Source organism: Pleurodeles waltl, chromosome 3_1 (genome assembly GCF_031143425.1).
Source record: "Pleurodeles waltl isolate 20211129_DDA chromosome 3_1, aPleWal1.hap1.20221129, whole genome shotgun sequence".
NCBI lineage: Eukaryota > Metazoa > Chordata > Amphibia > Caudata > Salamandridae > Pleurodeles > Pleurodeles waltl.
In genome coordinates this window covers 998590295-998607676 of record NC_090440.1, presented here as the reverse complement: position 1 = coordinate 998607676, position 17382 = coordinate 998590295, and the positions used below count along the sequence as shown (strand labels likewise).

The 17382-nt window shown below is 50.5% G+C and overlaps 1 protein-coding gene across 13 annotated transcripts in view; it reads left to right on the top strand.

Annotated features, from left to right (window-relative positions):
* Positions 1-17382, top strand: part of BAZ2B (bromodomain adjacent to zinc finger domain 2B) — a 1256112-nt gene that overhangs the window by 1093478 nt on the left and 145252 nt on the right. For all 13 annotated transcript variants that reach the window (XM_069224189.1, XM_069224194.1, XM_069224193.1 and 10 more), the window contains one exon: positions 396-556. In XM_069224189.1, coding sequence (XP_069080290.1) covers positions 396-556 — 161 coding nt within the window. The remainder of the gene's footprint in view (positions 1-395; positions 557-17382) is intronic.

The following is a 17382-nucleotide window of genomic DNA, read 5'->3' as shown; positions in this document are numbered from 1 at the left end:
ATGAGTATTTCAGTGGGGCTCATTATCAAGAAAAAATAAATCTCTCTAAAAAAACAAAATTATTCCAGTTGCGTGATATTTGCTTGAAAAAAATGTAACGGGGAATATTGCATAAATATTCTGTATTCTCAGACAGTATTGCATGAAAAAATATATATATATATTTTTTACTTTCCAACCTCACAATTTATGTAGTTTTTACGGTAAAGACACACATGATAGGATGGTTTGCTTTGCATATTTTGAGTTTGATTGTAGACATGAAGGCAGCAGTGTTCTAAACGTGTACATGTGCTATATTTGTGAAGATCAGAGTAGTGTGTATCGAGTACATTCAAGAATATGCGCAATGTTAAAATATTGTATACAATGTGCAATCTGCTTTTTCCATACAGTTGATGTCATTGAACTAAGCAGACATGACAATAATCAAATTACTCGTGACATTGTGGAGAACTGGTCAGTCGAAGATCAAGCTATGGAGATTGATATGACAATCCTCCAGCAAGTGGAAGACCTAGAAAGGAGAGTTGCATCCGCTAGTTTACAAATTAAGGTACATTGCATGATGACACACGTTAACTAGAAATATATATTTTAGCTCAAGTAATAATACTGCAGACATACTTCCAAGTGTTTGCATTAACTAATGATTCATCCGGATTTTGACATCAACGTAAAGAAAAAGTTAGTGATACAATTTGAATTTCATTGAATTTTTACAGATGTTTTCGTCATGCATTAAACTTACTCATTGTGGCAGAAATCGTATTTTTTATCCTCTCTACATCAGGTGGTCGTCTGTGATGGTGCCTTTATGTCAGTTCCTTTTTTTCCATACTGTGAGGAAATGGGTTGCATTAAATGGTGTGGTTGTGTGACATTACGGTGGAATACACTTGCCAACCCCTTTAGGGCCAGTGTGTTTAGTTTGTAAACCCCTTAGCTCAACCCTGGGTAGCTGTGGCTCTGAGCAGTTAGACTTACAGAAAGGAACAAATGTAAAACATGTAATCAGCACTCAAACAATTAGAGGAAAACAGAAGTTACTCAAAAACTCCAATGCTAGTTTTAAATAAAATAGATTATACTATCTGATAGAGACTTCTAGCTACAGATTTCTTACCTGTGAATTTTCCCTAGGTGTGAGACTAAATCCTGAAGATTTTTTCGTGAGCAGTACATGTAGGAAAATGGCTCCTTGTTGCAGTTATCTCCCCCTCACCCCCCTACCCCCCCCGCCAACACGCACGTTTTGCCTGATCTTGATGCTTACTTGACTGAGAAGTGTGCTGGGACCCTGCTAACCAGGCCCCAGCACCAGTGTTCTTTCACTTAAAATGTACCATTGTTTCTACAATTGGCACACCCCTGGCGCAAAGATAAGTCCCTTATTAAAGGTACCAGTGGTACCAAGGGCCCTGTGACCAGGGAAGGTCCCTAAGGGCTGCAGCATGTGTTGTGCCTCCCTAAGGGACCCCTCACCTAACACATGCACACAGCCATTACATATTGCCTTTTTCTCCCCACCAACACACACAAAGTCGACATGGCATCTGCCTCAGGGTGCCATGCCCACAAAATACTGCCTGTGGCATAGGTAAGTCACCCCTCTAGCAAGCCTTAAAGCCCTAAGGCAGGGTGCACTATACCACAGGTGAGGGCATAGCTGCATGAGCAATATGCCCCTACAGTGTCTGTCTATATTTAGACATTGTAAGTACAGTGTGGCCATGTTAAATATATGGTATGGGAGTTTGTGAAAACGAACTCCACAGTTCCATAATGGCTACACTGAACACTGGGAAGTTTGGTATCAAACTTCTCAGTACAATAAATCCACACTAATGCCAGTGTGGGATTTATTGAGAAATGCACACAGGGCATTTTAGAGATGCCCCCTGTATACCAACGCAACTACTAGTGCTAGGCTGACCAGTTTCTGCCACATCCAGACGGGTGTCTTGCCACATGGGGTGAGTGCCTTTGTGCACTCTGTGGCCAGGAACAAAGCCTGCACTTGGGGGTAGGTGCTTCACACCTTCCCCTGCAGGAACTGTAACACCTGGCCGTGAGCCTCAAAGGCTTAAGCTTGGTGTTACAGCGCCCCAGGGCACTCCAGCTAGTGGAGATATCCGCCCCCGACACAGCCCCCACTTTTGGCGGCAAGTCCGGAGGAGATAATGGAAAAAAAACAAGCAGGAGTCACTCTCCAGCCAGGACGGCCCCTAAGGTGTCCTGAGCTGAGGTGGCCCCTGCCTTAGGAACTCCTCCATCTTGCTTTGAAGGATCCCCCCGATAGGATTAGGGATGTGCCCGCTCCCCACAGGGAGGAGGCACAAAGAGGGTGTAGCCACCTTCAAGGACAGTAGCCATTGGCTACTGCCCCCCAGACCTAAACACACCCCTGAATTGAGGCAGTGGGTTATGGACATGGCACTCTGAGGGGAGTGCCGTGTCGACTTAGTATTTTTCTCCCCACCAGCACATAGAAGCTGTGAGGCAATGTGCATGTGCTGAGTGAGGGGTCCCCAGGGTGGCATAATATGTGTTGTAGTCCTTAGAGACCTCCCGTGGCGCCACAGGGCCCTTGGTACCAGGGGTTCAATTTAGAAGGGACATATCTGTGTTCCAGAGCTGTGCCATTTGTGGAGACAAAGGTACAGTTCAGGGAAAGAACACTGGTGCTGGCGCCTGCTTAGCAGGATCCCAGCACACACTCAGTCAAGTAGGATCAATATCAGGCAAAACGCGTGTGTGTTGGAGGTAACCATGCTGAAAGGGGCACTTTCCTACAGGTAAGTAAAGCACTTACAAGTTCAGTCTCCGGGGCATAGGCAGCCCACCTTTGGGGACTCAAGTTATCCCCAAACACCCAAAACCAGCAACACAGGGCCGGTGAGGTGCAGAGGTCAAAGAGGGGTCCAAATAACATAGGCACCTATGGAGACTAGGGGTGCTCCGGTTTCAGTCTGCTAGCAGGTAAGTACCTGCGTCCTCAGGGAGCAGACCTGGGGGGTTTTGTAGAGCACTTGGGGGGTCCCAAACAGGCACACAAAATACACCCTCCGTGGCACAGGGGCCCGGGTGCAGGGTGCAAACAAGGTGTCAGGTTTTGTATAGGAATCAAAGGAGGGTCCTGGGGGTCACTCTGGCGATGCAGGCATGGCATGAGGGGGCTTCTTGGACCAGCCACAGATTGGGCAAAGATGGGGCTGCCTCCTGGTCACTCCTGCACCGGTAGTTGGTTCCTCTCGGGGCTGCGGGTGCAGTCCTTGCTGCAGTGTTGGTTCTTCTGGACACGAGCCGGGGGTGTCAGGTGCAGAGTGTTGGGGACTGACGCTTCTGTAGTTAGGCTGGATTCCCTTGAAAGTTGGTTTGTTCTTGGTTGTTTTGGACAGAGCCGCTGTCCACTGGAGTTTCTTGGTCCTTTGGATTGCAGGGCAGTCCTCTGAGTCGGCAGAGGTTGCTGGGTCTGCTGGATGCATTGCTGTTGCAGGTTCTTTGCATCTGGAGACAGGCCAGTAGAGCTGAGGCCAAAGCAGCTGTCTCCTTCTTCTCTGCAGGATTTTCAGGTCCGCAATCCTCCTCCTTGTTAGGTCATGAGGAATCTGATTTCCTGGGTTCAGGGTCGCCCCTAAATATTAGATTTAGGGGTGTGTTTAGGGCTGGAGGGCAGTAGCCAATGGCTACTGTCCCTGAGGGTGACTACACCCTCCTTGCGCCTCCTCCCTTTGGGGAGGGAAGCTCATCCCTAATCCTATTGGGCTAAATCCTCCAAAGCAAGATGGAGGATTTTCTAAGAAAGGAGTCATCTCAGCTCTGGACACCTTACGGGCTGTCCTGGCTGGAGGGTGACTCCTCCTTGTATCCTCTCAACATCTCCTCCGGACTTGTAGCCAAAAGTGGGGGCTGTGTCCGGGGGTGCGGGCATCTCCACTAGCTGGAGTGCACTTTCAATCAAAGTTGGCGTCAACATTAGGCAAAAGGTGTGGGGGGGGTAACCATGCCAACAGTGGCATTTTCCTATACCCGCCAAACCGGCAGAAATTCCATTTTGGTTATCTCAAACAATAAACGCGTTGGAGGCAATATTTTCCCATAATGGGCCTCAACATAAACACAGAATTCTCACTATGCTTGCCATTTGGGATGGTTCCTGCAGTAGATAACTGTACTACTGGGAGCACGATATTTGCCTTTCTCTATACTACCTCAGACGGTACACCAACCCTTGTCAATCTTCCAGAAGTGTTAAAACAAATCCAAGACAAATACGGTCCTAGATTTGGGGATGCAATTTATGGGCACTTTTGCGACGGTGTCTTCAATAATATTAAGTAATATTAAATGGGAAGCAGTAGCACTGATGCCAGTGTTGGATTTGTTGTAAAATGCACACACATGGCATCCTAGAGATGCCCCTTGTATTTTACCCAGCCCTTTATTGCAGGGCTGACTAGTCTGTGCCAGCCTGCCACTAACAGACACATTTCTGTGTCCACAGGATGAGAGCTTTCCTGCTCTCGGGTCAGAAACAAAGCCTGCTCTGGGTGGAGGTGCTTCACACCTTCCCGCTTCACACCTCCCCCTGCCGGAACTGTATCTCTTGGCGGTGAACCTCAAGGGCTCAGGCCTCCTGTTGCAGTGCCCCAGGGCACTCCAGCTAGTGGAGATGCCCGCTGCCCCGGAACAAAGCCCCACATTTGGTGGTAAGTCTGGCAGGAAACGTAGGAAAAACAAGGAGGAGTGACCACTTCAGCTGGGACCAACCCTAAGGTGTCCAGAGTTGAAGTGACCCCTCCCTGCAGAATCCTCCATCTTGGTTTGGTGGACAGGGACCAAAGGGGGTTAAGTCGGTGTTCCCCTCCCCAAATGGAGTGGACACCGGAAGAGTGTAGTCACCCTAAGGAACGGTAGCAGTTGGCTACTACCCCCTGACCCCTGTAATGCCCCTAAATCCAGGAGTTAAGGGCCTCCCTGAACCCAGCTCACCAGATTCCTACGGACTTGTCTCCAGCTTCTGAAGTCCTGCTTCAAAAAGGCAACATATCCTGCAGGACCAGCAACCTCTTAAAAGCCTCGAGAGGACTGCCTGCACACCAGAGGATCAAGATCTCCTGTGGACAGCAGCCCTGTCCAGAAAGAAAGACCAGCAAAGGACCCCAGAACCGGCCCGTAACCGCGAGTCCTGCCCACTCTGCACTCGATGCCCATGACGCTTGACCAGGTGGCCCAAATCACTAGAGCTGGTCCCCATGCAGTTCTGATCTAGGGTCCACCCTGGATTGACCTCTCCTGTCCTCCATGATGACACCAGCAGCCTAACTCTGTAGGACCCCCTGACCGCGACAGAATCGGACCAAGATTTCCTAAGCCTAAAGGTACCCCTCCAACTTCAGCCCCCTGGCCTTGGGGAATCCAATATTCGGTGCAGCAACGTCAAGCAGGCGGTCCTCCTCCTTGTCCAGCCTTTGGTTTCCTGGAACCCACCCCCTGGACTTCACCTGCAGCATCTTTGTGACCCCTGAGATCCCCTATACGAAAGCATTCGGAGCCCTACACTGTGTTTGCAACCGGCTGCCCCTGCACCGCTGAGGGTGTGTGTTTGGTTCTGACCTGTGGCCCCCGGTGCTCCTCTAAACCCCCTATGTCTCCCCTCAGAAGACGCGGGTACTTGCCTGCAAGCAGGCCTGATTCTGAGTGCCCCCGGTCTCCATAGGTGCCCATGTTAAATCTATCACCTCAACCTTGACCTCTCCACCTGGCCAGCCCGTGTTGATGGTGGTGGGTGTTTGTGGTTAACTTGAACCCCAACCTGTGGACATCCTAAACCCCCAAGACTGGAACTGTAAGCTGTAAGTCGTGTACTTACCTTGAAACTGTGCTAACTTTCCTTCCCCCTCCCCCCCAAAGAACTGTTTCTGAAAATTGCAGTGAAAACTTTTAAAACAGATTATTGCTATCTATTCAGAACCGTTTAACTTGCCAAATTGAAACAAAGTGGTATTGATACATATGTTGGATAATTACTTGCAAATATACTTACCTGCAACTCGAATCTTGTGGTTCTAGAAATAACCTAACAAAACATATTTTTGCTATATAAACTTGGCCTGGAGTTAGCCATTGAGTGTGTGCTTCATTTATTTTGTGTGTACAACAAATACTTTGAACTACCCTCTGATAAGTCTAACTGCTCCACCACACTATCACAAAAGAGAGCATTAGTATTATCTACTTTAGCCTCTGTTAAGCCTCTGGGGAACCCCTGGACTCTGCACACTATATCTAATTTTTATAAAATATGTACAGAGCCAGCTTCCTACACTGTGCCCCCCCTTATACCACCCCCACCTTTCCTGGTGCTGACCTAAACCCCCCAGGTCTGTGGCAAGGAACCACGGGTACTTACCTGCCATCTGCTTTCTACCAAGCACCCCATTCCTTATAGGATTCCATTGTAACTCCATTGCCAACTTTGACCTCTGCACCCAGCCAGCCCTGTGTTGCTGGTGGTGAGCTTTTGAGGTCAGCCTAAACTTTGACCTGTAGACATCCTAACACCCGAAGACTGGAATCGTAAGTTGTGTACTTACCTGTTAACTGTGCTAATACTTTTCCTCCCAGGACTCTATTGACTTCTATGAAAAGTTGTCAACTTTTGAAATAGAAAAGTAATACTTCCTTGTAAACTGATTTACCTGCAAAAAATAAGGTATATTTGATACATATGCTTGATACCTATTGACAATTGTACTAACCTGAAACAAAGACCTTCTGGTTCTAAAAATAAAGTAACAAAATAATGTTTTTGCCATATAAAGCAATTGACCTGGAGCTTGTCATTGAGAGTGTGCCTCATTTCTTGACTGTGTGTGTACAACAAATGTTTTGCACTACCCTCTTGTAGGAAGTTGGCTCTGTATATACTATCTCAAAGTAAGAGATAGTGTGCACAGAGTCCAAGGGTTCCCCTTAGAGGTAAGATAGTGGCAAAAATAGATCATTCTAATGCTCTATTTTGTGGTAGGGTGGTCGAGCAGCAGGCGTATCAGAGGGTAGTGTTAAGCATTTGTTGTACCCACACAGACAATAAATGAGGAACACACACTCAAAGACTTCACTCCATGACATTAGTTTTTATATAGAAAGATATATTTTCTTAATTTATCTTTAGAACCACAAGTTCAAGATTTGAAATGAATACATAAAATGCAATGTACTCCACACAGGTAAGTTAGGAACTTCGAATTAGAGCAATAACATATACCATTTTTGTTAATATGGCAATAAGCTATTTTAAAAGTGGACACTTAGTACACAAATCAACAGTTCCTGGGGGAGGTAAGTGATGGGTAGTTTGTCAGGTAAATAAGACACTTACAAGTCTCAGTTCCTGGGCATAGGCAGCCCACCGTTGAGGGTTTAATGCAACACCAAAGTTACCACACCAGCAGCTCAGGGCCAGTCAGGTGCAGAGGTCAAAGAGGTGCCCAAAACACATAGGCGCCTGTGGAGAACAGGGGTGCTCCGGTTCCAGTCGGCCAGCAGGTAAGTACCCGCGTCCTCGGGGGCAGACCAGGGGAGGTTTGTAGAGCACTGAGGGGGAGGGGGGGACAAGTAGGCACACAAAACACACCCTCAGCGGCACAGGGGCGGCCGGGTGAAGTGTGCAAAGCAGGTCGCTTGGGGGTCACTTCTGCACTGAAGTTCGGTTCCTTCTGGTCCTGGGGGCTGCGGGTGCAGTGTTGGTTCCAGGTGTCGGGTTCCTTGTTACAGGCGGTCGCGGTCAGGGGGAGCCTCTGGAGTCTCTATGCATGTGTCGCTGTGGGAGTCTGGGGGGGGGGGGGGGTTGTCTCGGGCTACTCATGGGATCGCAGTCGCCTGGGAGTCCTCCCTGTGGTGTTTGTTCTCTGGATCTCGAGCCGGTGGCGTCGGGTGCAGAGGGAGAAGTCTCACGCTTCCGTCAGGAAGAGTGAAGTCCATAGAAGTTGCAGAAAAGTTGCAATATTGTTGGTGCTGTTGATCATAGCCGCCGCTCATGGGCTTTTCTTGGTCCTTAGATTCAGGGCAGTCCTCTGAGGCTTCAGAGGTCACTGGTCCCTGTCGGATGCATCGTTGTGCAGGTTGTTTGAGTCTGGAGACAGGCCGGCTGGGCTGGGGCCAAAGCAGTTGTCGTCTATGTCGTCTCTGCAGGGCTTTCAGGTCAGCAGTCCTTCTTGGTTCATGTTGCAGGAATATGACTTCCCTGGTTCTGGGGTGCCCCTAAATACTAAATGTAGGGGTGGTTAGGTCTGGGGGGCAGCAGCCAATGGCTACTGTCCTGAGGGGAGGGGGGCACATCCCTAATCCTATTGGAAGAATCCTCCAAAACTAAGATGGAGGATTTCTAAAGGTAAGGGTCACCTCAGCTCAGGGCACCTTAGGGGCTGTCCTGACTGGTGGGTGACTCCTCCTTGTTTTTCTAATTATCTCCTCTAGCCTTTCTGCTAAAAGTTGGGGCAGTGGCCAGAAGGGCTGGCATCTCCACTAGCTGGGATGCTCTGTCGCGCTGTAACACAGAGGTGAGCCTTTGAAGCTCACCACCAGGTGTTACAGTTCCTGCAGGGGGGGGGGGGAGAAGCACCTCCACCCAATAAAGGCTTTGTTCCTGGCCACAGAGTGACAAAGGCACTCTCCCCAGGTGGCCAGCAACTCGTCTGGTTGTGGTAGGCTGGCAGAAACTGGTTAGCCCCACACTAGAAGTCGGATTGGTATTCAGGGGGCATCTCTAAGATGCCCTCTCAGTGCATTTTACAATAAATTCGACACTGGCATCAGTGTGCATTTATTGTGCTGAGAAGTTTGATACCAAACTTCCCAGATTTCAGTGTAGCCATTATGGAACTGTGGAGTTTGTTTGACAAACTCCCAGACCATATACTCTTATGGCTACCCTGCACTTACAATGTCTAAGGTTTTGCTTAGACACTGTAGGGGCATAGTGCTCATGCACATATGCCCTCACCTGTGGTATAGTGCACCCTGCCTTAGGGCTGTAAGGCCTTCTAGAGGGGTGGCTTACCTATGCCACAGGCAGTGTGAGGTTGGCAAGGCTCTCTGAGCGGAGTGCCATGTCTACTTAGTCATTTTCTCCCCACCAGCACACACAAGCTGTGAGGCAGTGTGCATGTGCTGAGTGAGGGGTCTCCAGGGTGCCATAAGACATGCTGCAGCCCTTAGAGACCTTCCCTGGCACCAGGGCCCTTAGTAACAGGGTACCATTTACAAGGGACTTACCTGAGTGCCAGGGCTGTGCCAGTTGTGGAAGCAAAGGTACAGTTTAGGGAAAGAACACTGGTGCTCGGGCCTGGTTAGCAGGGTCCAAGCACACTTTCAATCATAACTTGGCATCAGCAAAAGGCAAAAAGTCAGGGGGTAACCATGCCAAGGAGGCATTTCCTTACACCTCTGATTAGCCTAACTGCTCATAGAGACTACTACAAAAGACAGCGCTAGTACTATCTACTTTTGCCTCTGCAAATCAATTGAGAGTCCACTGGATTCTCTACACGGTATACTTCTTATCTGTAGAGACTAGTTGCAGATTCCTTACTTTAGAATTTCCCCCAGGCGTCAGACAGGATCTCGAGATTTTTCTTCAGGCAGTACTCTTGCGCGTCGTTAGTTGACGTCGTTGGTGTCGTGGTCACCATAATGACATCGGGAGTCGTATATAGACACCGCCTGAGCATGGTGATGTCAGTTCTTTTCTTTCTGTGCCATGTGCTGATCCGGAGAGAGCTACCCTGGTCAATTTTTTAACGACTTCGACACTTTAGTCGAGTTTTTGGTGAAGTTTTTTGGTGCGTCGAGGATGTTCCTGAAGATCGGTTTCAAGGCTTGCGAGGCCTGCCACCGCATGATGTCAGTGACGGGTCCTCACCGGGTCCGTTTGTGGTGCCTGGAGTGCGACCACGACCCAAAGTCGTGTTACAAGTGCCGGGCCATGCACCCAAAGGCCTTAAGGGAGCGATCCCTCAAGCTTATGGCGGCCTGGCGTTCAACTACGCATCGATACCGGTCTTGCTCGAGTGAAAGGTCTCGAAACTGCTCGCAAAGTCACCATCACTCGTTGTCCTCCAAGTTTTCGGGTCACTCTGGTAAGAAGAAGAAGTTGAGGAAGGCTAGGCATTCTTCGACTTCACCACGTTGCTCGGCTGATGTGATGTGGGAGGAGCATCGATGCTGTAGGCCTCTGTCCTCTGAGCCTACTTCTGGGTCCGCTCCACGCCTCCCTGACTTTCTGGGAGCCGGAGCAACCCCTGCCCTGTTAAAAGAATTCAATGAGTCCATGTGTCCCATGTCTGGGCAGCCTGAGACCCCCCCCCCCCCCCCCTCCCCTTAGGCGCCTTTGGGCCCTGGGAGTTTGTCTGGGGGCCCTCTGGGTTCTGCGTCAGTGGCTCTGGCCACAGAGGCCCTCTCCGGATCCGCTACCACAGCCGTACCGAGGCTTGGTTGTACTTTCAAGACCTTTCCCGCCACTAGTTCGACAGTCGAATCTCCCGATGTTGGTTGTGCCTGCGATCGATGTCGACCCGATCCTAATCCCCAATGACTCGGAGTCTGAGCATCATCAACCGATGCTGCCCTCTTTTTCAATGGGGTCTATTCACCCCAGGTTGGATTCAGACCCTTATACTTATGGGTATAAATACGGGGCAGGATTAGAGGGGTCCCTGGACCCTTATGAATATCAGGATTACCTTAATATGGACTGGGCACAGGAATTGGACAAGGCCAGTGATCTGGATACTTCTCCAGATGCTGGCATGCTTTCTCTTCCTACCGTGGCTACGGCAGAGGAAGCCACTTACTGGTGGTCATTAGGGCGGCTGAGGTCATTGGCCTCAAACTACCTACTGTTGAAGTCAGGTATAATCTCCTGATGGAGGTGCTTCACCCAGGGGCTTCAACATCTGAGCCTCTCTTTTCTTCCAATGAAGCCCCCACTGATTACTTGGTCTCAAACCAGCACAGGGGCTCCTGTGAACAGGCCGATCACTCGCCGCCATCGGCCCACCCCGAACAACCCTAAATTCCTGTTCCAACTCCCCACGCCTGAGAGCCTTCTTATCTAGGAATCCTCAGCATGTGGCTCATTCCCTTCCGCACCTCCGGATTGGGAATGAAAGAGACTGGACCAACTTGGGAAGAAGATGTTTTCTTCTGCCAGTGTGGCATTGCGGTCAGTGTACACTGGATGCCTTTTGGGCTGTTATACTCACTCCCTGTTGGATACAGTTGCACATGTCTTGCCGCAGATACCCGAGGAGGCCCGGACTATCATCTCCCAAGCAGTTGCTGATGGGAGAGACGCAACGAAGTTCCCTATTAGATGTGGGCTGGAAACAACCAACTTGAGATGCCTCCCCTAGTTGAGGACATCTGGTTTCTCAGGGGATGTCTAACAGACCGTTATGGACATGGCCTTTGATGGCACCTATCTCTTTGGGAGAAGGCGGATATATCGCTTGAGAAGTGCAAGGACTCCTGGGCTACAGCTCGGTCCCTCGGCCTTTCGACTGACCCTTGTCCCCAGCAGTCCGCCTTTCACGGCCACGGAAAGGGCTCCCTGTCGCGTCCCTTTCCCAGCCACCGTGCCACCCATGCTGTTCAACCACTGCGTGGCAGAGGACGTGGAATCCCATGGGCTCCTGGGACAGGGAACCAGAGGGCTGCGCAGTCCACCCCCACACCTCCTGCAGCCTCCAAGCCTTCCTAGTCCGTCCCTTCATTCCAGACCAGTTGGCGGCAGGTTTCCCCATCACCTGCCCCACTTGGAATTCATCACTAAGGACAGGTGGGTTTTGCAGATCATCTGAAAGGGCTACTCTACCTCTCTTCTCCCCCCCCCCCTCCCCCTCCCCCCATCCCCCCTTTCGAGACTGCCCCTCCGGCCATGCCTTCATCCTACATCCTACGGCCATCTACCGGAGGATCAACTGGCACTTCTCCGTGAGGGAGTTGCGACTCTTGTAGCCAAGGGAGCCATAGAGAGAGAGTTCCTGCTCCAGAAGTGGGTTGTGGTTGTGTAAGAAAGTAGCCTCTCTCTAGCATGGTTACCGCCACTTTCGCCTGTTTGTCAGTGTGTTAGACTGTGTTTACTGGGATCTTGCTATCCAGGACTCCAGTGATTATGTTCTCTCCTTTAAACTTGGTTGCTGGAACCTTTTTTACCCCAAATTTGGCATACTGGTACCCCTATGTAAGTCACTAGTATATGGTACATAGGTACCTAGGACATTGGGGTACCAGGGGATCCCCATGGGCTGCAGCATGTATTCTGCCACCCATAGAGAGCCAATGCCAAGGGTTCTTCAGGCCTGCTTTGCAATCTGCATGAAACGGGTGCATGCACCCATTTTCCCTTCAGGTCACTGCAAGTCACCCCATGGCACATCCTCTCAGCCCAGAGGGCAGGGTGGAGGTACCTGTGTGCGAGGGCACCCCTGCACTAGCAGAGGTGCCCCCACAAACCCCAGAACTATTTTTCTGGACTTTGTGAGTGCGGGGACGCCATTTCATGCGTGTACTGGACATAGGTCACTACCTATGTTCAGCTACATAATGGTAACTCTGAACCTTGGCATGTTTGGCATCAAACATGTTGGAATCAGACCCCAATACTGTTGGAAGTATTGGAAGTATGATTTCTTGCACTCTGGGAGCTCCTTAGAAGACCCCCAGCATTGCTACCACCAGTCATACAGGGTTTTCTGGACAGCCCAAGCTGCTGCCACCCCTCAGACAGGTTTCTGCCCTCCTGCTGCGTGATCTGCTCAGGCTCAGGAAGGCTGAACAAAGGATTTCCTTTGGGAGAGGGAGATAACACCCTCTCCCTTTGGAAACATGTGTGACTGGCGTGGAAGGGGTAGCCTTCCCAAGCCACTAGTATGCTTTGAAGGGCACATTTGGTGCCCTCTGTACATTAACCAGTTCACACTGGTTCAGGGACCCCCCCAGTCCCTGCCCTGGCACAAAACTGGACAGTTGAAAGGGGAGTGACCACTTCCCTGTCCATCACCACTCCAGGGGTGGTGCTCCATTGGGTCCCTGGGTTCTGCCATCTTGTTTCCAAGGTTGGCAGGGAACTCTGGGAGCATCTGAGCGGCCTATCCAGGTAGGTGAAGTCATAACCCCCTCCTGATAGGTGCTTACCTGGCTAGGTGACCAATCTCTCTTTCAGGGTTATTTAGGGTTCTGTCTGTTGGGTAGGTCATCAGATTCGGCTTGCAAGACTCCAGCAGGATTCCTCTGCAAACTCAGCTTCGACTTCTGGCCACTGAAACTGCGACTAGACCCTCCAGGAACCGACAACACTGCAATCAACGATTTTGCAACTTTGTTTCCACGGTTCCTGCCAACTCTTCAGCCTGCACAAGAAGAAGAAGGAATCTCCCTTAGAGTGAAGGAGTCACTCTCCTGCATCCACAGACACCTGCTGCAATGACAACCAGCTGCAAGGATCTCCTCTCATCCTGAGCTGCGTAGATCCTGCATCACGGGCGGTGGTCCGAGTAGTCCTCTTGGTCCTCTCTGCCAGCTGTCCAACTTTGGTGGAGATAAGCCCTTGCCTTCCCACACAAGACTGTACCCCCGTGCACGGCATCGCTTGCAGCTGCCAAGGCTTGTTTGCATCTCCTCCATGGAATGTTCAGGCTATGTGTAGCTCCAGCCCCCAGAACTCCCTCCTGTGACTCACAGCCCTTTGCGTGGTTCTCCTGCGCTGTGGGACCCTCCTCTGGTAGTGTTGCGTGGGCTCTTACGTGACTCCTGTGTCCCCACCCTGTAGGACTCCTGTGGGTGCTGCCTCTGATCCTGTGGGCTTTCTGTGCCACTGAGGGTCCCCTCTGACTCCCCCTCCTGGGTTGAGTCCTCCTGGGCCTTGCTTTTCCTCGCAGCTCCACTTTCTGCCAACAGCGATATTTGCCTTTGCCAAGGCTTGTTGGTTAATTTCCTGCACCAACACCTGACTGCAATTCTTCACCCGGTGTGGGTTGTCGACTGCATCCTCCAGGGACTCTTCACCTGCTCCAGTGCTGCATTCCTGACCGTCTTCGTCTCGCTGTCAACCAACTCCTGCATCCACAGTTGGGTGGGTAGTAGCTCCAAGTGTCAGAGAAAAGAGGTCTGAGAACTGCCCTAGGAGGTTCCTACACTCTTCTTTCTGAGATTCAGAAAGACAATCTACTAGGATTAGTCCATCAACTGAACCATCAGCTGCAGTGGTGGATAAGAGGTCAGGGAGAGGGTCACTCTCCTCCTCCTGAACCTCATCAGTGGCCATGAGCAGGGTCATGTCAGCCCTGTCTTAGTAGGGCTTTAGGCGGTTCACATGAAGCACCATAAGGGGGCTTCTGGGAGTGCCTGGATCTGCCAAGTAGGTGACCTCACCCTTTTTCTCCACAATTATGTGGGGACCACGCTACTTGTCTTGGAGTGGCCTGGGAGCCACAGGTTCCAGGACCCACACTTTCTGCCCTGGCTGGTAAACAGTCAGAACATCCGTCTGGTCATGCCACTGCTTCTGCAGTTCTTGGCTGGCCTGAAGGTATTTAGTGGCCTTTTTCATGTACCCAGCCATCCTGGATCTGAGGCCAATTACAGAGTCCACTATGCCCTGTTTACGGGGCTTGAGAGGTTGATCCCAGCACTCCCTTACAAGAGCAAGAGGACCCATAACAGGATGTCCAAACTGAAGTTCAAAGAGGCTGTAGCCCACTCCCTTCTGGGGAACCTCCCTGTAGGCAAAAAGGAGGCATGGCAATAGGACATCCCATCTCATTCTGAGCTTTTCAGAGAGTCCCATGATCACACCCTTGAGAGTCTTGTTAAACCTCTCTACCAAACCATTGGTTTGGGGGTGGTAATGGTGAACTTGTAATCTACACTACACTCCTTCCACACTGCCTTAAGGTATAGAGACATAAGGTTGGTACCTATGTCTGATACCACCTTTTTAGGAAAGCCCACTCTTGAGAAAAGTCCCAGGAGGGATTTTGCCACTGCAGGAACACTAGTGGTCCTTAGAGGAATAGCTTCTGGGTACCTGGTGGCATGGTCCACCACCACCAGTGTGAACCTGTTCCCAGAGGCTGTGGGCAGATCTAGGGGGGCAACAATATCCACCCCAACCCTCTCAAAGGGAACCCCCAACCACAGGCAGTGGAATTAAGGGGGCCTTTGGGGTGCCAACTGTCTTAACACTGGCTTGAAAGGTGACACAGGAGTGACAAAACTCATTAGTATCTTCAGACATGTGGGGGCCAGTGAAAGTGAGGGAAAAGCTTGTCCCAAATCCTGCTTTGCCCCAAGTGACCTGCCAGGGGAATGTCAAGTGCAAGGGTCAACAACAATTCTCTGTATTGCAGAGGTACTACCAATCTCTTGGTGGCACCAGGTTTGGGTTCCCTTGGCTCTGAATATAGGAGGTTGTCTTCCCAGTACACATTGTGGGTTCCACTGACATCCCCTACTTCTTGGAGGACACCTTGCTGCCTCAACCCTTCCAGTGTGGGACAGGTTTTCTGAGCCATGCTGAATTCCTCCCTGGCAGACCCCCGCTGCATCGAAGAGCTCAGCCGTGTCAGGATTCAGCTTCTCAGGTGTGGGTTCTACTAAGGGAGTAGATTCCTCATCCTCAGAGGTGGAATCTTCACTGGAGGGTAGAGTAGGGGGCAACATTTTGCCCTTTCTACCCTTGGGATTTGGAAGGTCTTGGGCCATTGTTTCCTTGCTCTTTTTGCTTCTTGGCTCTACAGGTAAGTCTGAGGACACTGCAACTTTTTTAGGACCAGTTAAACCCCTGCCCCCGGCTGGAGTTCACGGGGGCACCTGTGCTGGTGCAGGGGTGCCCTCACTCACAGGTACTTGCACCCTACCCTCTGGGCTAGGTGGGCCTGCCATAGGGGTGACTTACAGTGACCTGGTGCAGTGACCTGTTGTGAAAAGGGTGCATGCACCCTTTCACACAGGCTGCAATGGCAGGCCTACAGAACACTTTGTATGGGCTTCCTATGGGTGGCATAATACATGCTGCAGCCAATGGGGATTTTCTGATACCCCAATGCCCTGGGTACCATATACTAGGGACTTACATGGGGGCCCCAGTATGGCAAATGTGGGGTGAAAATGGTACTAGTTACCAAGTTAGGAGGGAGAGAGCATAATCACTGCGGTACTGGTTAGAAGCATCCCAGTGAACACAGTCAAACACTTACAACAGGCAGACAAATTGGGTAACCATGCTGTTAGAAATGGGGCCTTTGGTTGGCAGTCAGGTTACCCCCTGTCCAAGCAAGGACCCTCACTCTAGTCAGGGTAAAAGAGAATCACACTCAACTAACCCCCAGCTCCCCCTGGTAGCTTGACACGAACAGTAGGCTTAACTTCAGAGTGCTAGGTGTAATGTATTAGCACCAACACACACAGTAACTTAATTAAAACACTTCAAAATGACACAACACCGGTTTAGAAAAATGGAAAATATTTATCTAAACAAAACCAGACCAAAACGACAAAAATCCACAATGCACAAGTCAAGTTATCAATTAAAAACAAAAAAAAGTCTTCATGTAATTTTAAACACAACGCTAACGCTGTTAGCGTGGAAATGTACCTGGGTGCGTCAAAAATAACCCTGCACGGGCGAGTGTGCGTCAAAAGAGGGTTGCGATGCATCAATATCGCTCACGAGCGAGACCGTGCGTCGTTTCTCCTTCAGTTGAGTCGGCGTGCGTCATTTCTTCTCTCTGCAGGAGAGCAATGCATCGATTCGACCATCACTCTTGGGTCCGGGCAGGCCTTGCGTCGTTTTTACATGCCCTGCAATGTTTGTTTTGGAAATCCTGCTGCACGATGATCCGAAAACCAAGCAGCATGGGTTGCGATCTCACCAGCCTCCGTCAGCGATGGTGCGCGTCAATTCTCCACCCACTTGCGTGGATCTTTCAGTTGCGTTGCAGACGAGCGTTGATTTTCAGCCATGAAGCTGTTGGCGTGTCGGTTTTTCAGCCGCGGATCGGAGTTGCGTCAATCTTGTCCCCGCACAGCAGTCAGTGAGTGGATTTCCCTCTCTTGGCCTGTCAGCTTATCCTTTCAGGGTCCTAGGAACTGGATGGGCACCACTTGGCAGAGTAGGAGTCTCAGCAGAGGCTCTAGGTGCTGGCAGAGAGAAGTCTTTGCTCTCCCTGAAACTTCAAACAACAGGACGCAAGCTCTAATTCAAGCCCTTGGAGAGTTCTTCACAAGAAGGAAGGCACACAAAGTCCAGTCTTTGTCCTCTAGCACAGGCAGAAGCAGCAGCTGCAGGATAGCTCCACAAAGCACAGTCGCAGG